This window comes from Physeter macrocephalus, chromosome 12 (assembly GCF_002837175.3).
Source record: "Physeter macrocephalus isolate SW-GA chromosome 12, ASM283717v5, whole genome shotgun sequence".
Classification (NCBI taxonomy): Eukaryota; Metazoa; Chordata; class Mammalia; order Artiodactyla; family Physeteridae; genus Physeter; species Physeter macrocephalus.
The window spans coordinates 84098379-84123080 of record NC_041225.1 but is presented as its reverse complement, the minus strand read 5'-3'; the positions used below and the strand labels follow the sequence as shown (position 1 = coordinate 84123080).

General features: G+C 40.4%; 1 protein-coding gene across 14 annotated transcripts in view; it reads left to right on the top strand.

Moving 5' to 3' along the window:
* The window catches only part of AAK1 (AP2 associated kinase 1), a 172007-nt gene extending 148294 nt beyond the window's left edge, over window positions 1–23713 (top strand). For 3 of the 14 annotated variants that reach the window (XM_055089220.1, XM_055089221.1, XM_055089219.1), the window contains 5 exons: window positions 5031–5132; window positions 6190–6291; window positions 7723–7833; window positions 9419–9529; window positions 20198–23713. In XM_055089220.1, the coding sequence (XP_054945195.1) occupies window positions 5031–5132; window positions 6190–6291; window positions 7723–7833; window positions 9419–9529; window positions 20198–21327 (1556 nt within the window). In that variant the 3' untranslated portion in view covers window positions 21328–23713. Of the gene's footprint in view, window positions 1–5030; window positions 5133–6189; window positions 6292–7722; window positions 7834–9418; window positions 9530–10447; window positions 12633–18268; window positions 19632–20197 lie in introns of those variants that run through there. The other 11 variants (XM_024133563.3, XM_028496895.2, XR_008618913.1 and 8 more) reach the window with 10 other exon arrangements.
* Window positions 23714–24702: the final 989 nt, after the last annotated feature.

The following is a 24702-nucleotide window of genomic DNA, read 5'->3' as shown; positions in this document are numbered from 1 at the left end:
ACAGCTCCCTCCCACTGGTGCAGGTCCCGTCCCTATTCTTTTGTCTCTGTTTTTACTTTTTTCTTTTGCCCTACCCAGGTACATGGGGAGTTTCTTGCCTTTTGGGAAGTCTGAGGTCTTCTGCCAGCGTTCAGTAGGTGTTCTGTAGGAGCTGTTCCACATGTAGATGTATTTCTGATGTATTTGTGGGGAGGAAGGTGATCTCCGTGTCTCCCTTTTCCGCCATCTTGAAGCTCTTCCTACTTTTATCCTTTAGCTTATCTGTATTTCCCAGATTTTATACAATAAACATGTATTATTTTTACACTAAGGTAGAAAACAATTGCGGTTTGTTCTTTTCTCAGATGAGGAGCAAGCTTTGATATTCCCCCACCTCGTCACCCTGTTCTCCTGGCCACTTATGTCTGGGCTGAGTTTGCACGTTGAACAGCTCTCTGCATTTCCCAAAACCTGTCACCTTGAGGCCACTCATTTTAGCTCCTGCCCATGTCACTGAGGAGCCCTCCAGGTGTTCTTCCTTGCCATTAGTACCAGTTCAGAGTTCCAGTGTCATCACTAAGCAGTCCATCTTCTAAGCCGCCAGTTCGTACTTCCTGTTTTTCCCCTCACACTGGTTGATTGAACTTTTAGAGGTGGACAGCACCTTTACATTTATCTTCATTTTATCAGTAAGAAAACTTAGATCCAGAGAGAAACAGTGATTTGCCCGAAGTGCCACATAGACTTAGTGCAGAACCCAGGTCCCCTGGCTCTCAGTGCCTTTTCTTCCTCTACTAGACCAAGCTGCCTCCACCTCCCACTTCACTTTATTCAGGGAATTCTGCTTATTCTGTTTTCATACCAAAGCATTTGAGTAAAATCTAGAACTTCACCTGCCTTCACTACTGTAGTCTCAAGCATCTGTAGCCGGCTGACCTATCTAGTCCTCTTACTTAAAGGAGATGTTAATCCTCTTTTATGGGCTAAGTACTTCAATTTATATGCACATGTACACACATTAATTCTGATAAATATGCCCATTTAATCCTAAAAGCCCTTTAAAGTAGTTCCTCTCCTCTGTTTACAGGTGAGAAACTGATGCTTAGAAAAGTTAGGTAACTTAATTAACTTAAACTCAGGCCCTTTGACTCTTTCATGTTACTTATTCATTTGGGAGGATTTTGCAGACCCCAAATGAAAATGTATAGCATCACAATAAAAGATTAAATGTTTCTCAGGAGGATTAAATCATTGCAAAATACAATTTATGAATTATTTCTGGTTTTCGTTCGTCTGTCACTCTGTATAATTGAGAATTAGTGTGTGTCTTTGTACATTTCAGGTATGAACTGTCCTAGAAGATATGTTTTGTTTTTGCATCCAGAGAAGCCATTTCCCATGATTCAAGTAAAATTTTAAAAGTCTTTGTTCATTAGATAGCAACAAGTATCGTCATACGTGTAGAACTTGATCAAGGTTTTGGATCGTAAAGAACACTTCCTGCCTAGTTTCCTAAATTCACCACCTCTTCTCTGCTCTTTCCCACCCCGGCATCATGATACATGGCCTCAGAGAGTTTTTATAAAAATTTGAGAGAGAGGCCAGAATTCATAAAAGGAAGGATATCAAAGCCAGACCTTGATGCACCTGGGAGGCCTCCAGGCTGTGATTTAGAGACTGTCAGCCTCCTGTACCTCCCATTACAATCTTTCCCTCCCATTACAATCTGTCCTCACATTCTTCATTTACAGTGACCAAAAATGACCAGTGATAGCTTAAAATTTATCTTCTAAGAGTCTGTACACTTTAAAGCAATCAAAGCCTTAGTTAAACCAGGAGATTGAATCTCTATACATAAAGCTCTGGGTCCTAGTCCTAGCTAGCTCTGTGGCTTACTTGCTGTAAGATCTTAGGCAAGTTACTTCACCTCTCTGGAGCTGTTTCCTCACCTGCAGATGAGAAGGCTAATTGGATAAGATCTGAAGTTCCTTCCAGTGTTAACATATCTTTTATAACTTGACCATTGTGCATGGGACCATGTCTGTGTGAAAACACTTTCTCCTCTGGTTATGGAGCTAAGCAGACCCTGTAGACAGAATGTGGAGGAAACGTTGAAGTCAAGTCCAGGCTCTACCATGTCCCATCTGTGACTTTGGACAAGTCACGCATTCTCACGTTTTCTGATGTCCACTCTCAACTGTATCAGTATTACCAAACCCAGGTTTTTTTGTGAATAATGAATGAAAATGTTTGACATTGAACTCTACAAATGCAAGTGACAACCATTGTTATAATAGCACCTGGGGGTCAGTACTGAGTAACCGACAGCCGCAAGAGCCCCGGGAGTGAAAGAAACCATTTTTGCACAGGCTGCCGATGTGACTTATGAAGCAGCCCTGGCCTCTCACTCCTGTTTTTCTGCCTGATGTTACTCTGACCCCTGCTCCTCCCGCCCACAGTTCTAAGATTTGAATATTCCTAAGCAGCAGTGACCATCCAGATTATCTGTGTGAACAGCCTGTTCCTTCGAGGTTTGGTCAGAAAAGAATGTGGCAGTTTACCCCATCCCCACCCCGTTCCATCTTACGATACAACACAGGTATGCATGCATGCACACACGTACCCTCATGCTTTTTGCTAATGGCTAATTTAAAAAATTAGATTCTTGTTGAAGGACCTGCTTTTTTGCCATTGATCCCCTGTTCTTCCCACTTCCCCAGTGAAGCCAAAAGGCAGAGATTTGACAGAGGACTAGAAGGAACCAGGAACTGGGGACACAGAAATTAAGAAGACACCTTCCCTGCCTTCAGGGCTGCAGGAGAAGTGAAAGCAGATTGTTCCAGAAAGTTCCTAATGTGGTCGGGAGGGTGGAGAAAGGCTTAGAGATGATGTTTGAGTGACTAATACAAAAAGGTTAGGGGGAGGTGTCTGTCTTTTACAGATAAGGAGATCTGTTTCAGGAACTGCCCCAGGGTCACACCCAGTCACTGGAGAGGCCAAGACAAACTGCTGTATGAAAAACAAGTAATGTTGGGGCCTTTACTTTTTATCCAGTGCTTCACAAGATTGCAAATATCTGTGTGCTAAAAGTGATAGAAGACCATTACTTTTTTTTTTTTTTTTTTTTTTTTTTTTTAAGTAAAAGAACCTTTCCGGGTCGGGGGAATAAAACAAAAGCTAGTGTTCAGAATAATGAAAAATCAGACTTTTGGGGAAAACCATCTTACTTTTGCCAGTATGCTGAAAATTGTCCAAGATATTTTAAACATCTTTTCTTATAATGTCATATACAGTTCAAGATTAGTGCTGATGTTATTACACTTGTATACTTGGTTAGAACCCTGTTTTTTTTTTTCCCTGCTGATGAGAGGCTGCTTTCTTCCTTCCTTCCTTCCTTCAATATAAATTAGGTATAAATGAGATACGTAGCATATTGGTATTTAATTCAAAGATAGCCGCATGTTATACATTTCAAAGATGGTAAATTGGTTTCACGTATAAAAATGGCTTTTTCTGCAGTATGTTAATTGTACCAAAGCAAATTATCTTGCCAAGACGCTAAAATCCATTATTTTGTTTCATCTGTGTAGTTATAGATCACCTAAATTACAGATCACCTAAAATTTGGTTTCTATCCCTCAGTAAATATCAATTTCATCTTTGCTTATCTTGATTCCTGATAGCCTAGAAGAATACAGATTCATTAAAATGTTATATACACATACTTGAACTTTGCATTTCTTTTTCTCAGACATTTTAATTCTAGCTTTATCTTAAAGGCAGCTTATTTTTGTGATAGAAAAAACATTGTTAACAGGCCTTTAACTGGGCAAATTATAGAAGTTATGTGGTCTCAGTCTCTTTGTAAGTAAAAGGAAGTATGAGCTCTTAATTCCCTTCTTTCTGTAAGAGTCTATGATTCATTATTTTGTGTCAAGTTAATGCTCTGCTTTTTTTTTAATTGCTTGAGAAACTTTATTTTAATGCTCTACTTTTATTAGGTTACATGTAGAGAGTTGTTGATGGATCAGGCTAAAGAGTTGTCTTGGAAGGATCCTTGATGTGTCCATGTTATCACACATTAAGTTATCAGGTGTGACAAATCTGGTGGCTTCTCATGTCCTTTTGTTTTTTTAGCCAAAAGACATCAAAAGTAATCCATCTGCAGGCTTAAGTGAATTTTGTGAGATTTGACAGTTTAATAATAAGAGTATACCAGGGGTGTCACAAGCTCTCGGTTGGCAGACAATAAATGATTGTTAAAGTTAACTTAGGTGTGGTTTCATTGCTTCTCTTGGTGAGTTATAAACCATTTCTAAATGCAAGACAAAAAAAAAAGAGAGAGATTCAAAAAGACTTATATGCATATGTTTATGGCAGCTTTATTTTTAATAGCTAAAAGCTGGAAATAACCAAATATCCGTCAGCTGATGAATGAGTCAACAAAATGTGGTCCATTCATACAGTGAAACACTACTCAGCAATAAAACAAACTACTGATGTATGCCACAACATGGAGGAATCTCAGGAACGTTATGCTAAATGAAGGACATCAGAAAAGACTACATACTATGTAGGAAATGGTAGAAAAAGCAAAGCTATAAGGACAGAAAGCAGATCAGTTGCTGCCAGCGTCTGGGGGTAAGAGGAAGGCATTGACTAGAGAGGGGCACAAGGGTCCTTTTTGGGGTGATGGAAATGTTCTACCTCATTATTTCAGTGGTGCTTTTGTGTATATTTGTCAAAATACATCAGATTGTACACTTAAAATTGGTGGCTTTTATTCAGCATAAATTATACCACAAATTTAAAAATAAACTTAGGGCAGCATCTTGAATGCCTTACAAAGTGACTACTTCATGTGGGGAAATAATCATTTTTAAACTTTGAGAGCCTATTTTTAACAAGATACTAGCAGTATTTGTTTTTATGCTGAATCTATGTAAAATTTTGACCCCTAAAATGTGTTTGTATAGAAAATGATAAATGATCGGCTTACTTGAATATCTCATTGCATTTTTGCTTTCTCTTTACTTCTCTGCCCAACCTAGAAAAACTAATCGAGGGACTCAAATCTCCTGACACTTCTCTTCTGCTCCCTGACCTCTTGCCTATGACAGATCCTTTTGGTAGCACTTCTGATGCTGTAATTGGTAAAGTCATCATCTCTGTTTCTTCAGTCATGCATGATATGTGTGTCTGTTTCAAAAATGGCAACTAACTGGTTAACAGATCCCTACTGAGTAGCCCTGCTGAGGAGCGGACGAAGCCTCCTGGTGTTGGAGTGATGCCTTGTGCTAACCCAGAAGCCAGGGCTGTTTAATCTCCCTTGTTATCGCCCCCAACGAAGTGTTATCTCTGCCTTTCAGCAGCACAGCACCGTTATTTATTCTTGAAACACTGAGATTTCTAGAGTGAATTTCTTGTGAACTAGGGGGAATGTGGAAAAATTCACATTTCGTTACAAAAGCTTCATGAAAAAAGTTGGTTTCCAGGTGGACTTCACATTTAGCAGATTCTTCTTTAGAAGGCCTCCGTATGTGCCAAGTGTCAGTAACTGAGAAAACGTTTGCCCCGTGTTGAGGCCCTATGAGTAGAATCCAGGGCAGGGGCTTGATCTGCTTGCTTTTACATTTTCTTGTGCTCCAGCCGCAAGGCAGTCAAGACCTATAAAACGTCCGGGGCCCCTGTACTACAGGAACACAAAGTCCTAGAACTCAGAAATGCCATGAGCCTTCAGAGAGATGCTCCTCCAGCTGGGGCATGTCACACGGTAAAGAATACCTCCAGCTACAGCATGGCATGGGATTTGAGGTGGACTAGTGGCCTTTGCAAGGCACAGAGTATGTTTGCCCCCAAGTTTATCCCTTAAGAAAAGCACAATTACCAGAAGACATTAAGGCGCCTTTGAGCCTATGTCTTCTGACACGTAAGAGGTCTGCTTGAATAGCTCGCATTCAGCATTTATCTGTAAAAACTGAGAATCACCGAGACTAGCCACCGTGGTTAACCTTGCACGTGCCCACTCTGTCAGTGAAGCCCAGACACTCGAAGCAGCAGAAAGAAAGCAACTTACTGTGCTTTCCATCTTACCTGAGATGGGCATTTTAGAGACATGCAGAAGAAAGCCTTCACAGAATCATCCAAGGAACCTTCTGATTACCTTTCCCTTACCCTTTCCTCTCCTCTCTTAATGCTCTGTTACAAAAGAAAAAGCTGATGTTGCTGTTGAGAGTCTGATACCAGGACTGGAGCCCCCGGTGGCCCAGCGCCTCCCATCTCAGACGGAATCTGTGACCTCAAACCGCACAGGTCAGTCAGGAGTCTCTGGGGCTGCAGGAACTGGTCAGTTCGGGGAGCCCTCTGAGTCAGGCTTTCCACCTGCGGCAGATGGTCCTGGGCTTATTTCACAGCCTGGTTAGTTCCTCCTGGAATGGATGCTCTGCATCATTACAGCCCCAGCTTTAGATATTGAGCGATGTGTTTCCTCACTAAAGAGTAGAGTACCTTTTTGGAGCCATGTTCTTTGTAGAGTGATCCCTGGGCTTTCTTTGGTTTCAGTCTGTCTTTATTGAAGATTTTTGTCACTGGTGGCGGGTTCCCTCTACTTCCTTAATTAAAGAACTCTGCTGAGTTGTAAGGATGCCCTTAACTCCTCCTGGGTACTAAGCAGTCTTTCGGATCTAACAATGTCAGTGGTGTCCGTGGGGGCTCGTGTTATGTATGTTAACATTCTATTCCCAGCACAGAGCTTTAATCACATCTAGGTGATTTGCTATTAAATTGTAGGCAAAGTTGAAATCTTCCCTGGATCCATTCCTTAACTACAATTCCTTAAATACAGATTTGATAACCTTCATTTTTATTGAGTCCATAATTACCTTGATAAAAGTGTCCACTTTGCTCACTTGGAACAGAAACAATTAGAAGTCTAGGAAATATGAGAATAAACTCATCCAGGTTAAAAAAAAAAAATGACACAGAAGACAATATGGTTGTTTTTCCTTCTGCTTACTTGGCTGTTTTCTCCTAGAAAACTCTCCCAGAAAACAATTTATGTGTTGAAATACTTGAACTCTGAATTTAACCTTCCTTCTGTTCCTTAAGTAAAAGCAAAATCATGTGTTCAAAGGAGTAATTCAGATTTAAAGAATACTAATAAGAGACAAGATCATTCTATTTTGAATGGGGATTGGGTTGAGTTCTAAAAAAGTACTGCCTAATCATGCCATATTCTGCTAATAATAAGCCAGGGACAACCCCCTTCTTGTCAGCTTGGATACCTCATCTTATAGCAACTTTTTTCAATGAATGTTTAGGGAAAGTTTAAGTGAAACTCTTTAGTTGCAAAGTCCTTTTCCCCTAATGGCATTTGCTGAGAACTGAGTTGCCAAAGTTTTATTGGCATCCAGACCATTTACTTGCTTAACCAGCAACCTCTGAGCAAAAAAATTCTTCCATATTTATATATATCTGTTAAGAGAAGTTTAGAAATACATGTTTCTATAGATGAAAATCCAGAGTGCTTAACGGGTTTCTTTTGGTTTTCTTTCTCCCGCCTTGGCTTGTATGTATAATGTATTGGGTTGGCCAAAAAGTTCGTTCGGGGTTTTGTACTCTCTTACGGGTTTTGGCCAACCCAATAAATGGAATAACTTAAAGGCTAAGACCTAACCTCGTGATATTGTTGTGTGTGCCATTTAATGCCATCACTGACCTGGGATGCTGTTAATCTGGACTCAGATTCTCTCACCGGGGAAGATTCCCTGATTGATTGCTCTCTGCTTTCTAACCCTACTACTGACCTTCTGGAAGAATTTGCCCCCATAGCGATCTCTGCTCCGGCCCATAAAGGTAAATGCTTTCCTCTTCTTGGGCCCACATATATCCTTAGAGGAGAAGAACTGAGCAACTCCTGAGAATTTTCCTTGACAAAAGTCTTTGCTAGTGAAGTTTTTTAACCACCTCCTTAAGTGGAAAACTTGAGTTTGTACTCTTAGCCCCTGTGTTAAAGTTCCTCTCAGTAAGAATATTTAATAAGGCTGGGACAACAGACTGTGGAGATGTTGCTTTCTGGCAGTCACCTGGAATGCAGATATTCCATGCTTTCTATTAAAGACAGAGCTACATACCTTTGCAGTCAGCTCAGGGTTGAGTTGACTGTCCACTAACTGACTATAATTAGATACCTGTTGGCCTTAGAACTTAAAACTGTTTCATTAAATCAGATGTAAAGTTTTTTGATAGTGATTACTACAATAAAGAAAAAAGCATCGTTCTTCAAAAGTCAGTCCTCAAAGATGGAACTCGTAAAAGTTTTGAATTTTAGTTAACCTTTGAGTCATGATTAATTACTGGGTTTCTCTTTCTAATCTACTGTTTCCATTTCTTAGTCTTGGGTTAATACTGGTTTGAAATTCTGAGGGACAGAGGTAGCTTGAATTGAGCTCTATTCAGTGAGTAGTTCGTGAGAGTGACAGGCACCATGCCTGGCTTACTGTACACAGGCATTCACTAAACTTTCTGTGCTTGGATAGTGAACGTGGTTTTCTGGAAGGAGCAAATACATATTAAAGGAACAGCTTGTAGGTCCTTTCTGAAGGAAATTTAGGAAGGAAGCCTCCCTGAGATGACTAAAAAATTATCAGCCTTTGGTTTGCAATGGTAATAGCTGAGTTTTTGTTTTGACCCTTAATAGCATTAAAATGACTATGTTTTTATAGAGCGTGTAGAGAGAAGTTACCTATTTAGCCAATTATGTCTGACAGGAGTGTGTCTGCAGCAATGCGTAATTACAGAGAAACATCACTTGCAAAATAGTTGCTCAGCTAGCACTTGCTTGTAGAATGGAGAACTTCTAGCAAACTTCAGCTTGAAATCTCAGTGCATGTGATCTTGTGCCCCAACATTACAGGGGCATCAGTGTTTGAATGTCTTTTTTCCCAGTCACAGGGCAGTGAGTTCTTTCAGAAGTATTCTGTTTACCTTGTGTACACTGGTTACTTCTTTAAGGGTGACTGATTATCTCCACCCTACCCTTGGTTTTTGAGTGTTTCTGAATATTGTTAGTCCGGCCTCTGTTTGCTCAATAAAGAAGATAAATGACTAAATCCCGTGCCTTTGTGAATTACTGACGGTGAAGAGATACCTTACAATAACTACATTTAATGGCCTTACAAAGGTAGGGAGATTTCTTCCTATAACCCTTCTCCCTTCTCATTTATGAAAGTCTTAACACGGCCAGCTCTGAAGCATTATTTTCTATTTCCCCAAGTTTTCCAGCTTTACTACTTTTATTTCAACTCAGGAAAATAAGCATTTTCATCTTTAAAAACAACAGTGATTGTACAGTTGGGAACTGTGTGCCTCTTATGTATTCTCTCATTTGCTAATCTCTACCTCTGTTGTTTCTGCTTGTGTACTTGCATTCTGTATTAAGCTGCAGAAGATAGTAATCTCATCTCAGGTTTTGATGTCCCTGAGGGCTCGGACAAGGTGGCAGAAGATGAGTTTGACCCTATTCCTGTATTGATAACCAAAAACCCACAAGGTAAGAAAGAGAGGATGGGGAAAAGAGAAGAGTTTGACATCAGCTCTCTTCAAAATAGTAACGTACCTAATCTACAAGGGGAGGGAAAAAGCATCAACATTTAATGAAGGAAATTGGGGGTAATAACAATCATTGTGGGCTGGGCCAGTGTAGATAGATGGAGACACAGGTAAAGGTACTAATATAGGTATCTTAAAGCATGACCATGGTGTTTATTTAGAGAGAAGAAAAGTAATATTTGACTAAAAGTAATAGTTTGACTAAAAGCTGGTTTTTACAAAGTATCAAGCTAAAAATAAAGTGATCTTCAGTCAATGGAAACCTGAAGATATATATTTAAAAAAAAAAACACAAAAAAACAACGCACAGGATATTTCTTATCATGATTAGAACAATCTGTAATAAATATTCTTCCCAAAGAGATTAACAATGGTACTTTGATATCATTTGCATCTTTTGGACATTTGTGGAGCATCCTTTTTCTTCTTTGTTGGATTAAAATCATTTGACCATGCCATAAAACACTGAATTGCCCTAAGACCATATATATATATATATATATATATATATATACACACACACGTATACACACACATATACACAACATATATAGGTGTTATTTACATTTATTTATTTATTTATTTATTTTCTACACTCAAAAACCCAAAGCTGTTTTGTTTTTTTTTAACATCTTTATTGGAGTGTAATTGCTTTACAATGTTGTTTTAGTTACTGCTGTATAACAAAGTGAATCAGCTATACTTATACACATATTCCCATATCCCCTCCCTCTTGCATTTCCCTCCCACCCTCCCTACCCCACCCCCCATCTATATATTTTTAAAGCATGTTTTTATTACAGTAGTCTTAATAACTAATTCCTCCCCAAATCAAAAATTACTGATTTTTACTTTACAGGGAAATGAGTTGATGGTATCAGGAAGTTAGTGTACAGCCAGCAGTTCTCAGGCAAAATAAATATTCATTTGCAAATAGCATCCTCTCTGCAAGGTCTCCTGCCTACAGTAGGGTATGCACACAGTGCTTGAACGTTTGGTGGGAGGTGGTGGATCACTAATTTATATGTTTAAAAATTAACATGTAAGAGTTTGCAAAATGTAAATTGTTGTTTCTCTAGAGTGTTTTGTTTTGTTTTGTTTCTCCTTTGCTTGTTCTGCACATCTAAACCCTAACCCTCTGTGTTTTGTCCTGAATTCCTATCTCTCCACTTCCAGGTGGGCACTCTAGAAACAGCAGTGGAAGCTCTGAGTCCAGTCTTCCCAACCTAGCCAGGTCTTTACTGCTGGTGGATCAGCTCATAGACCTGTAGCCGTGACCCAGTAGCAGATGCAGTTCTGTAACCTTCATACCGTAATATACATTTTCATTACAGAGTTAAAAGAAAATGATTTTTTTTTTAAATCTGCAAATAAGGGGCCCTCTAGCCCTAATCTCCTACTACCCCTTGCCTTCTCCCATAGAGATGATAAGGAAAGAAAATCACTTTGGCCCTCCAGATACTCCTTGGCCAGCTCCTCCCTGTTAGTTTGCTGTGTTTTCTCATTACCCTTCTTCAATAGCATTATCTTAAATCAAACGCTAGATGCCATGAGCTTCACCTCTGCTGGAATCGACTCCACCAAAAGCTTAACTGTAACTGAAACTAGTGAATTGACACCTTTGTCTCATTCTTGCTAGGAATGGCCTCCCAAATCAATCCTCCCAACCCCATCTCCTTTGGCCAGTTGCTGATGAATGTGTTTCTCTGTTTTTGCTTTTTATGCTGCTGCATTATCATGAGGACATGGCTTCTTCAGTTGGTCTTAAATCGAGGTAGTAACCTGGAGATGGGTGTGTGGTTTAAGAGAGGGTAAAACTGACTGATGGTATATGTCTGGAAAGAGAAATTGAGCCCAGCTCTAGCCAACCAACTTTGACCTTGTTTGATCGTAGACTTAGCCAAGGGATTTCACACCCCATGCAACCTGCCCAGCATTCGTCCAGCACTCTGGCTTCCATTGAACCGTGATTTCTCAGATCTGGAGACATGACTGCAAGTACTTGAGATCCTTGGATAAAATGTGTACATTATATAAATTCCAAGTATTGCCATTCCTTTTCGTGTTAACTGTCCCAAGCCGGGATCTCAGAATTAGACCAAAACCAGACAGTGGTGGTAATATGATACCTTTTATTAGAAGACTTTTCACTGGGGGGTGGATGGGGGAGGGGAAGGAATTGTAGCAGAAACAGATGTATTTTTCTTGTGATTTTTATTTTGAATCAAATATTGTAAATTGTGTATAAATGAAGACGCTGACTAGTTCTGTTTCCACTTGGCGTTTCAAGTCCGATATCAGGTGTCTGTACAGGGTTTTGATCTCTTTCCCTTGTATAACTAACTACGCAGCAACCCTACAGTGTAACATATGGAATCATTTTGAGTAGTCTTGTGTGTTCCTCTAAGCTTTCAGCAGGTCCTCTGTCTTTGTAGAATAAGCATGTTGTTTATTTTCAGATAATCAGAAATAAGTATGCTGACACACTAGGCACAATTTGACTCTGGCTACTTACCTTTCTTTCTCTCTGATGTTTGAATTGAAGGATGCAGCCAATGAAATATGTTCAGTTGGTTTTCCTTGGCATCCTAGATTTAAAAAAACAAAACAAACCATAGTTTCTCACTAACCTTAGAATATTGTTCATAAAATAAATAAAGGCCCCTGCACTGATGTGACAACATGACTCATGGTCACCCTCTGTATATGTCCTTACTCACCGAAGTATATTTTTTTTCCTTACATGCAAAGCAGTTTTATAAAATCATCCTTTTGAAAGAGGTAGGCACAGAGAATCCCATTTGGTTCTCTTCCTTGAGTGCCATTTTCATGGTCAGAAGGGAACCCCTTAGTTGATCAGATTTGTACCAATAAAATTCCAGGTCCATTTGCTCATTTCCCTGTCTAGCACTTTTGTTTCTTCTTCTTCACGTTTGCTCTTTAAGGGGGAAAAAAAGAAAGCTGAACAGCAACAACCGCCTGCAAAACCCTGTACCTTGGAGGTCAAGCTTTGACCCCAGCAATGTGAGAACAGCCTTTGAAAGGTATCAGAGGAAAAGTCGGAACCTTTCAGTCTTCCTTCTGACTTTAAGTACTTCCGTGCCAGCTGAAACTAGACACACTAAGTACAGGCCACTATTAGGATAATGGGTCGTTTCCAAAATTGAGGGAGGCCCAACCTTCCTGCTGAGGGTTAAAAAAGATATCCTCGAAGAGCTCTCCATGATTGGAGAGCAGTGACAATGGGACTTGGTTTGCCCCTTTATGGACAGGAATATTACTGAAGATCAAAATGGTATTCTGTTTCCCAGACATAGAAAGAATATATAAACTAATGAAAGAGATGTTTATTTTTAAATAAGAATAATGTTTTATGCCTATGTTTTCCAGTTTGATTTTTTTTCATACATACATGTTAGAAATATAATCAAACATCTAGTTTCTCAATTTAATTGAAAGCACGAAGAGTACAGTTTAGAAATTAGGTAAGTGTCTCTAAATTGTTCCTTTCATGTATTACCCGTAATCACATTGAGATATATTATCTAGTCATTTGGCTCAATAAAGCTTAATGGAGAATGTTAATGAAAATGAATAGACTAGAAACCAGAGAGACTGGGTGGAGGAAGCCTGAGGGGGATAATGACATGAAATTATCTTGAGTTTATTCTTTAGGAGTAGGGCTTCAAAGGAGAGAACTATTTTTCTGCTAAAGCAGACATGTGAGTGACTTGATAAAAGGGACCTCCTTTAGTTTATAGCATCATCCTTGAGCTAAAAGGGTTTATTTGAGATGAGTATAATATGCTAATAATTGATAGAACTTTGAAACTGTAGACTGAGCTACAAGAGGGACCTTAGAGATTATTCTAGCCCATCCACTTCATTTCACAGATGTGGGACCTAAAGCAGGTGGTGGGAGAAGAGACCCGGGCAGGACAGGCCACATGGGAGCTTGTCCTGACCTTTGCCAGTCCCTGGCCTAGTGGCCTTCAGCAGGGGCTTCACTTCTTAGAGCTGCTGCTCCTTACTGACAATGATAGGTTTGGACTAGATGGTTTTTAAGGTTATAGAATTCTAGGGTTCTAAGTATTTATTACGATGCTTTAGGAGGACTATGAAGGATTTATATAATCCTGATGTTCTTCAGTTATCTTTTGTAGCTCTTACTATTACTGTAGCAGTATTTACATTTTAAGAGAATTACAGTGGGCTTTCACTAACCCGGGTTGCTCTCTCTCTTGGTTATCTGAAGAGACCCGTAAATCATCACAGAGTTTTGGGCATAGATTTTCCTTTTTTTAAATATTGCACACACGTATCTACCTATTCCAACAAAACAGTATCAGAAGATTTCAATTTTTTTAAACTGTATAATCGAGGATCTGCCATTTAAAAATGGACAAATAACTGTAAGCATATGTTTCTGATTTGCTTTTATTCCGACTGTGCAAAAGTAGTACGTATACCAGAAAACATCACAAGTTGGATTTTTTTCCCTTTACAGCATTCAAATAACTAGATCACCAAATTCAAGTCCCAGTGTTTTTGAAAACACAGCCCTCAGAGGAGATAAGGTTTAAATGGACACTTCTAAATATGATTATAATTAATGATTTCTTTAGCAGACATATCAGAGTTGTGATACCTAATTGAGTGTTCCCTTCAAAGGCATCTGGTTTTACTTGGGAAACTAATACTCATTCTAATGATGCTGCCACCATTTATGTTATTTTTGAAACTTCTCTCCTTAGAAATATTCAATACTATCAAGAAATAATAAAATATAAGAAAATCAGTTGTATTATCTAATTAGTATCGCTTTCAGCATCTGAAAGTAGTATGCTCTCTTGATCTTTTCCCACCACTCTTGGTTCTAAATAACATTTAGATGTTTCCAAAAAGCAAAAGCACTCGCCTAAGCTGAAGAGTGGTTACTATTGAAGATAGTAAGAAGAATGAATAATTCACTGAAAATTCCCAGAAAGGACCTTATAATGGAATGTGACAACAATCAGTCTTAATTTCCTTAATATTCTGAATAAGGGAACTTATATGATTTCACCTGTCTTTAGTATGGTTTGCAAAATTGAAAGGGGTTTTAAAATACCTCTGAAAGAGGTTGTCACTTTGTTCAGTGTCATTTGGCACTGGACTTGGCTCTTCCCAAATTAGAATTATAGAACTTGGCTTGCTAATAATTATAGGGGAACAAATCCAGGAAAAGAACCTGTTTTTCTCAAGATGAAATATTAGCTTTGTTTCTAATCCTTTTTTCGGTCTCTCCTGACATAAATGATTCAAACCAACACAACCTCTACCCCTGACCGCCCAGGTCAGGAACAGTTCTGCCTTCAGTAGAGCTGGGGGAAGGAGGAGACTTTTGGGGTTGACCTCAGCCCACAGGTATGGAGGCATATGAATTCAGCTGAGCAGATGCACATTGTAGATACCTTCGGCCAAAATAAAGTCTCCCATGCCGATGTTCGTCTATAGTTCCAGGAGTCTTTAGCTTTCTCAGTCTGTAAGATTCAGGATTCTGTAGGCATGAACTTAGAGTTTGGGGATAAAAATGACAGGATTGCCCAAAGCACTGAATTAAGCAAATTAGAGGCTGCCAGGCAGAACAGAGAAACTATTAGATGGATACTTAAAATGGTACCTTTACTGAAACACTCCAGATATTACAAAGCCATCCTTTATTCCTCTCAAGAGACTGTAATTTTACCAGCACAAAGTTAGCCTTTTCCTTTTCCCCACTAGTAATGTTCCTAGAGTTGGGTGTGCTTGGATTTCTTGAGTCAGAATGAATCCCAGATGGCCTCCATTTCAAATAATCTGTAACAAGACACTATTCTGTTTCTCTTGGGTTTCCTTTCACTATGATGGGGGAGAGAGGTTCTTTGGACAATGCTGATCTATGCAGCAGCATGGTAGTTGCTAGAATGGAAGATATCTTCTTGGTTCCCACTCTGATGTAGTTTTGCCCTAGGAGTATTCTCTGCCCTGTCGCACACACCCTCATCACATGGACGTGTATTCACCACAGACCTTTATCCTGTCCTCCCAAGAAGACAAAGCAAACAGAGGTACATGAAGCTATCTTATACAGAAAAATGTGAAATTTGAACTTTGCTACGCAAGTATTGTATAAAAAAACAAGTCTGTAAACAAGTTTCTTATGTAAACATACAGGAAAATAAAGACTTTTATCTGTTAAAACAGGAGCATGATGTTCAGAGCTATAAATAACTTACAGTAGCTGCTCTTTTCCTGATCTGAAAACCCACTTTTGCAAAAAGGATGTAAACACATTGTTGAGTGACCGTAAGCACCTGTGCACAAGGAAAGTGCAGACACGTACGAGAGACATGCAGAGGACATTTTAATGAGTTATGGCTACCCCGGCTTCATCTGCGGTCATAGAGGATAAAACCCCTGTGAGCCTGCATCTGATATGACCAGACATGGAGCTGTAAAAGGGAGCACAGATCTGTAGCTACCCTCCTCTAATTTAATCTTTAATGTACCCAGGCCAATTTAATTAAACATTTTATGTTGGCAACGGCCGTTTTATGCCCAGGGAGAAATCTCTCTTGTTTAATTGCTCCATTGGCTTGAGAGACCCAGCGTCTCTGGCCAGTGTTGTCCCCCATCAAATATCTTATTCTCCAGGCATGGGTTTTAATGCAACTCCACAGCATATGGTAGAACCCAATGCTTAATTTTATTATCTAAGCAAAAGGTCATGGAAATTATTAGTTTGATGTCCATCTCCTGATTCCCTCATTCAGCTCTGAGAGTGTGAATTTCATTTGGTGCTGCATTTCTGAAGTTCTTGTAAAGGGTATTTTGCTTTCTATTTGCTAACTATACGAGAAGGTTTCCCAGTACTCCCAAGACGTCACCTTCAGTTCTGGGCAAGAATTATGTCTTTGACACTCCCTATAACTGTTATTTCGCTTTATAGTATGGGAGAAAGTAAAATTCTGGTCACGTGTGATATATTGCACTCAGGAATATCCAGCCTGAAATTTAAGTCTTCAGATTTTCATTTTTTTTTTTTTTTAGGAAACACTGGCCCTCACTGTCCATCAGATAAAATTTCCAGGGTAAACCTATTCTAAATTATTCAGCACTTTGGGTGGCTTTGGAAATTAATAGGGAATTGGTGAGGATAGTTGCCAAAGCATCAAATACTTTTTTGAGGATGCCTTTCCTTCTTTCTGAAGCATATAAGCTCTTACTGAAATCGACATTAATTTGCAGCCTCAAAATAGACTAAAATGGAGTTATCCCTAGTGGAAGTGTCAAAAAGTGTGCTTAACCTTAACCTGGCACACAGTCCTACATCAGAGCAAGAAAGAGAAGTGTGTTTTGGCTTCTTGCTTAATTTAATGTGCTAAAGCAAAATGAAAAGAGACATGACTTAATTTGAGGAAATTAGAACAAAATGCCCTACCTTAAGCTTCCTGATAAGGAAGACCCTTATGCTTGATAAGGGAGACCCTGACCCTGTGAGGCCAGGTCCCAGGTTTAAGCCCAATGCCCCTCCCTCACTCCCCACCCCTACCCCAGGAACAACTGGCTAGCTTTATTGAGTTTTCTGGTCACAGGGCATCTGCTCTGCATGCCATTGGTTTCCAAAGGAACTGGGCCAAGGCACTGAGGTTAAATTAGTATAAATCTTTCATTGCTAGTAGGCAGACTGCTTCCAACATGTTTTTCTGTCAGTACAAGGCTATATTCATATACAAGGACTGTTCACCCTGAAAATACATGCTTTCCCTCCCTGCAATAGCACACACATATTCAAAAAAAAAAAAAAAAAACCCCTCTAACTGCCAACAAGATTTAATGTCTGTCTTCGGTTTACAGTTATTTAGAATCTGTCCTTCTCTTGACTGCTTTGTTTCTTGTGCTGCCACCACCAAAATTACCTGAGGGAATGTGGATGTCTGCATGCCCCATACCCACTGCGTGTCTTTGTTCTCCAGAATGCCAGGCTTGGAGGGTTACAAAGGGTGCTTGCTCTCAGCCTTGGTCATACTGCACCTCCTCTAAAAATAATGGAAAGGTTAAGAGATCTGGCCTTCAAGGGAAAATCCTTTAAAGGTGCTTTTCCAATCCTATAGAGCAGATTCATGTTCAAAGAGAGAGATGAAATAGGTCTGGCCTCGTTTTGAAGGACTGGAGACTAGTTCTCCTTTCAAACTTGATGTTATAGTATTTTGGGGACTATATAAATTTTTTAAAGTTGTCGCAATTTTAGGTGTGATTTTTTCCTATTCATCATGAAGGTCATAGAATATGCTCTGAGTTGGCAGCTTTACAGTTGACTTGACCAAGAACTCACTTTTTAACATAAGTAGTTTAGATAGGTTAGGAATGCCCTTCTAGCCTGTCTGACTCTGGACATGGGTACCCCTACTTGGTACTTTACAGCTCTCACAATGTACTCTTAACACTGCAGGCATCCAAGATGCCCTGCGTTCTATAGGTAGCTGCTTTTTGGAGGTCTGCACACAATTTGATTTGACTACATTCCTTTTAAATTTCCCTAGAACACTAGCTTCAGTCAAACTAGTGCTTATTTTCATTATTGGTTCCTATGGTGGCCAGAGTTGGTCATGACTAAATTTGCCAGTTTTTTCCTAAGAGATATTTTGCTCTCCCACAGAACCACATCAGCTTTTAGGGTGGCTTTGGAAGATGAGAAGTCATGACTTAGTTTTGGGAACTAAAATCTGTCCGACTGATACTGTGTTCGAAAGTGGTTCAAGGAGTTTTGGGGGCCATTCATACCACTTTGCTCAGCAAATCTTATCTTGGAAAACTTCTCTGCCCCATTTCATTTGAATTTCCCCCCAGACATCATCATCTGGGAATCACTGTGACAGATCTCACATCAATATACTTGCCTGAGAGATTAGAATTATGTCTTTCCACATATATTGCAAAGGAGAAGGTGTTCCGTTTATTTCCTGTCCCCTGACTAACGCTTTCCTATCACCATATGGGTGCACATACTAAAGTTATAATGCAAGGAAACATTTATCCCCTTCAGATACTATTCAGAAAGCCATTTGGCACCAGTACAGAATTTAACTTAAAGACTCTGTAATTTGGAATTCACCAAATACATTCAGAGTTCTAGAAAGAGAAATAAAAATGGTGGTGGGGTGGGGGGGACCCACCTTTTTCGTTTCTGAAAACAATACTTAAGGTCAGAACTGTTTAAAAAGAAGCACTGCTAAAAAGTTACAGGATTCAGAGAAACATAGTATTTTTGTCCAGTATCTTCTAAAATGTTCAGATCTCTCTCTACATCTCTTTACAATGTAATGCCTCTAAGTAACTGGTTTCCCAATAAATTGATTTTGATGCCGCTTCTGCTGTGTTCTGTGTGATTAATTCAAGCAGAAACTTTAGCAGGGGAAAATTGTTAGCAGAAGTTTCTACTACCTAATGGTTTGCTTAGAAGGGGAGAGGGTAACGTGGGGAGGGGGTGTTCTGAGTCATCTATCAGAGTCCAAAGCATGGTACCTATAATTTCTTACCCTGGTGGGTTGGGAAACCCAGGATGACATGATATCTCTACCCCCAACCACGCTTTTCTCTGGATTCTTCTTGCTTAGTTACATATGCCTTTTTCCTGCCCTTTTGCTAACATGTGCCCAATGACATACTTCTAACCTGCTAATATTTCTTGGAAGGTAAGCTCTCTTGCATTCTGATAATTGTCTATTTGATTTTAAAAGCCAGAGCACCCTGAGGCACCTCTACCTAGATAAAAATAGATTCGTTTATTAGAGTTTGCAAATACTTCTGTAATTACCTGTGCATTTTACTCGTCTGCTTAAAGAACTTTATGATGGATTCATTTAAGCAGAGGAGATCTTTGCTAACTTAGAAGACTGAAAACAAAATTCCAGGGCAACTCTAGCTGAAGGTGATTGATTTAATATGATTTTGATTATGTCTCCTCCCCTTAGAAAGTGCCTTCAGTATTCATATTTGAGGCACTCCTGTGCTCTTTGAGTAGTGCTTATGATGTAAATCATCAAGTAATTTTGCATTTATCAAGCAGCCACGTTCTGCTGCTTTGGCGGGGCGGCGGGGGGCGGGGGGCGGGGGTTCCATCCGCAGTTACAGGCAGTGTGGAGCAGATGACCACATGTCAGATCCGATTTGAGTTGGTCTCCAGACAGTATTTCTGCATCAGCCAGAACTGTCATGGTGGATGTGGAGATGAGTGACTGGGTTTGTTTTCATTCCATCCTGAGCCAGCACCAGGTAGAGCAGGTGTCAGTGCCTGGCCCTGTGCGTAGGAGCACTGCATAGTTACACTGAATGTCTTTGTGCCTAACGTCTTCATCTCCTTTCCTGCACATCGTGCCTATCGTGTTCCGAAATGTGAGACCGTGATTGGTTGTGTTCCAGTTTGTGTGCAGTTTCCTTGCCTGACTTTTCTTTTTCTGTTTTTCCTTTTCCATTTTCAACACCTATTATTTGGTTCCACAATGTTTCTGCCACGGGTTGACCATTAAATGTTCCAAGGAGAGTTGAATGGACCTGTGCATTAATTCTGCATTTTGTGCTTTTCTAGGTATCCAGAGAGAGCCCAATCCCTATCCTGTAATAACTGTAGAGCACTTTAAAGAATCAACGGGTTTTAAAGGCCTTCCCCTGTATCCAGACCCCTCCAGAGTACCTGGAACGAAAACTCAGAACAGTTTAGAATATGACTACTTGGCCCGAGATGGCCCTTCCAGCAACAGCTCGTTCCACAGCAGTGAAGAGGAAGGGACCGACCTCGAGGGGGACATGCTGGACTGCAGTGGGTCTCGACCTCTCCTCTTGGAGTCGTCAGAAGAGGATGAGAGCTGCAAGCCTCCGCAGGGGAAGCTGGGAGGAGCCACCCCCTTCACTCAGCCAGAAGTCTCTCCTGAGCAAGGCAAGGCAGCGCAAGGTGGAAGAAAGAACCAGTTCGGAGCCCTCACGCAGCCAACCGCTGATGGACTCGGTGAGCCAGATGTTTTCGCCACTGCCCCCTTCAGGAGCTCGAGGGTTCCCCCTGATGACGTGGACATTTTCACCAAAGCCCCATTTGTCTGCAAGGGCAGCGTGGCTCCTTCCCAGCCAGAGGAGGCGGACGTGTTCTTGAGAGCTCCTTTCACTAAGAAGAAAAGCATGGAGGAGTTAAACGTTGCCCAGAGCGCCTCCCCGGAGTCCCCTGCGCAGCCCGGTCTCCTCCGTCAGACCAGTGACATTCCTCTGCTCCCGGGCCTTGATCGAGCCGTGCATCCCTCTGTACGAGCTCAGTATTCCATGGCTGGTTTTGCCCAACCGTCTAACCACCCCTCCCATTCTGTACAAGCAGCAGACCATCTTGACAGCGTCTCTCCCAGGGGCCCCTCTCTGGAATCTGGGGCCCATCCTAATGACAGAAACAAAGGACCTCAGCCCCAGAAAGAATCTGTCTCAGTCCCCGTGGCTGGCAAACCGTTCCGCCCTCAGTCTTTATCCAAATATTCCCGTCACTATAGCCCGGAAGATGAGCCAAGTCCAGAAGCCCAGCCCATCGCTGCCTACAAAATTGTTTCGCAAACCAATAAGCAGTCGATAGCTGGCTCTGTTTCCATCACGTCCCTTTCCTCCAGGACTACGGAGCTGCCAGCGGCTGATCCTTTTGCTTTAGCACCCTTTCCTTCGAAATCAGGCAAGCAGAAACCTTAGGAGCCATACCTGAGCCTTAGGCCTCTGTCTCTACCCCACCCTTAATACCCACCACATCACTCCCAGCTGAGCCTTCCTAAGAAGAAATATTGACATATCAATTATTATCTTTCAGTTCCATAGTCAGCAGGACTTCTTCAGTCAGCAAACTCCGTCGAGGTGATAACTTAGTTGAAACTCCTTTAACTTATGCTCAATTCTTTTGTTTATATTGATTTCTGGACTTTCAGGCATTTCCATCTCCACCTCCACCCAGAGCTCTGCTTTTTGTTGTTTGCCTAGAAACTGTTTAAGTCTAGAACTACTTCCCAGTAAATCCAGAAATAACTTCCCAAAGGGGCCAGGTTATTGCTAGTTTGACTCCTGTAGTTCCTGTCCTGAGTCATGTCTATCGAGGAATCAAGATGAGTTCCTCCCAGACTTGGTTTCATACTCTTGAAAAGGGTATATTTCAGGAAAGAAAACCAGATAAAAATTCTGCACATCAAAAAGAAGTGTAATCCCGCAGATACTAATCATTCCTGTGAAGCCGGCAGCTCTAGAATTCTCTGGATCTGAGTCTGTGCAAGCCACACTGGTCCTCGTGCGTGAGTGTCTGTGGGTGTGTGACGTGTGTCAGATCCTTTGTAGAAATGCAAACAGATATCTGTGCTTGTGTCTAATAGTGTTGAGCCTTCCCCATGTGCACACTTTAAAAATTCGTGTGAGCACACAGCTATGTGTGTGCATGTCTGTGTGCACAGGAAACATTCTTCCTTTCACTAAATCCTGTCCCACCTCGCGTACCTCCACAATCACTCATTTGCTGGCGTTGGTCTCCTGACCTAACTGACCTGAACCCTGTTTTTATTGAGTTCTTTTCTCATGGCAAAATTGAATTCATTGGAATGTATAGGAAAATCCTGTTGGAACTGAAGTTTCTAAGGTAGATTTTTTTTTTTCCCTCTAGAATTTGCTATGAACAAATTCCATTTACACAGGCTTGAAAAATTAATTATCCTTATACAGTTCCCCCTCAGAACAATAGAAAAGAGCACATTGTTACAGTTCCAACCACTGGGTTTGTGGTCTAAGTAATTTTAAAAAGTACTTAAAAAACCTTAGGTCTGAGGCACTCCATGCTGTCAATGCGAAATTAATTAATCATGAGACTAGGCTACAAACTAGATTTGCTTGTTTGTTTTTCCACATCCTTGTCACCTTTGTCTACTGCTTCTTGAGGAAATAGAAATCTGAGACGTGTACATAAGTTTGGGAGAAAGGAAAAGAGCTGAACCAGCCAGCCATGAAAACCTTTCGATTCTCTGTCCCCTTGGATGCTAAAGTAGGTCAGATAGGTGCCTCCCTTGTGTTTTTGAAATGTCTTGTATTTCTGGAAAGATCTGACTTATTCTTGGCTGTTTTCTTACCCTTTATTATTAGTGCCTTAAAATGAAACTTACGTCTCAGTGGGAAGATTTCTGCTGAAGATGTTCAATTTCCTACTTCAACTTGAAAGCTTCCTGTGACTTGTAGTAAATGTTAGTGATTTCTCCGTTAGCTGGAGATGTTGGGAGAGTTGCTTACCAACCCAGATTGATGATTTAAGAATTATGGGAAATTTGTCCAAGAATCAAGCCTGAATGCCAAACTCAACTGCAGTTAAGTGTCATACTTTTAAATTTGAAGTTCAGGGATCTTGGCAGTAAAATCTGAACAGATACTTTTCAAGACTTTTTCTAGTTTAGTCTCCACCTATTTCAGCTGTCCAGGTTAAAAGATAAATTTAAATAATAGGCACTGGATCAGGGCTCCTAGCAATGATTTTCCAACTGAGGTTTCAGCGGTGCTGGTCCTTCACTTTTATGGATGCTAAGTGTTCATTGGGCTTTTCTCCCAATGATCATTTCCGCGTTTTCTGTGTAACAGTGGATGTAGAATCATCTTTCCAGTTGAATAGTTTTGGCTAACAGGTGTGGAACTTAGCACCCTAAACTCTTCCCTTGCCTTTATCAATTAAAGCCTTCACGTGCAGGAGTGAAAAGGATGGGAATATTCAAGGAGAGTTCTCACCCCAGAAACTCTTAAAGCAGAAGGTCATTCTAATTCACCAGAGGTATTCAGGATTACCTCTGTAACAGCCCTGCAAAATGACTTTCCTTTGGTTGTTTGATCACTCCCCTCCTGATCATTTTAGTTCTCAAGGTGAAAATCAATAAAATCTTGGTAATTTTATTACATAATTGAATCATTTGTCAAGCTGTGCTTGTAATCCTTTTTTATTCTCACTGGAGACCTATGATGGCTGGAGACTCTAAATACCTTTTTTTGAACAAGAAATGAATATAAACACATGCAAATTAATTTTGTGTTGTTCTTAATGATGCATGAAAATTTGGGGACTATCGGATTACATTAATTATTAGTTAATAACTAGTGAACTCTGCGCTGATCTTTGGATCATATAGGGTAAATGCATCATTTAAAGACAAAAGTTCTTGGGACTTCCCTGGCGGTCCAGCGGTTAGGACTCCACACTCCCAGTGCAGGGGGCATGGGTTCGATCCCTGGTCAGGGAACTAAGATCCCGCATGCTGCATGGCGTGGCCAAAAAATTAAAAAAAATAATAAAGATAAAATGTTCTTGCCAGAGTCCATCCTGAATCTGGAAATCTGGAAAATTTTCGTTTCAAGGGAATCAGGAGTGCTCAGGGTGCTTTGAATCAGTAGCGAATGCATGTTTCCAACAACTATGGCATTAGGTTAACACTAAAATATATAGTCAACAAAATACTGCACTACTTGTTTTAGTTTGTTTTATGTGCTACTTGCTTTACACATATACGGAATGCAGGAACCTGTGACCTTTCATTTCAGTGGAGCACGATGAGCCAGAGTACATTTAGACATAAAGCATTGACCCGCAGCATGCACTAATGAACTCTTAAAGAATCCACATTAACGGACTAACAGGCACTATTGAATTAATGAAGTTATCTTATGTGTGGTGAAAAATATTTAGCATGTCTGTTTCTTGGGTTCACATACAGATAACCCTTAAGCTCCAAATCCTTGTTAGATTGGAAAATGGAATGAACAAAATTTGACGCTTGAAGCAGATGCAAGGCAGGACCCAAAGAAATCTAGGTCAAAAACTCCATTTCATTTTGGGCCCACTCATTGTTGAGTTGAAAATTTCATATATGTGGACTGTTGTATATGTATTCACACGCCCATGTTAGGTCTGAGTTTAACCTGGCAACCTTTCTGAACTGTCAAGAAAAATACCAGTATCTTATTGACCCATATTTAGTAAGTTTTAGAATACATGTACATCAGTGTTTTCAACTATTTGGTGGACATTTCGCTGACTCAAAAAGTAGCGGATTTCAGTTT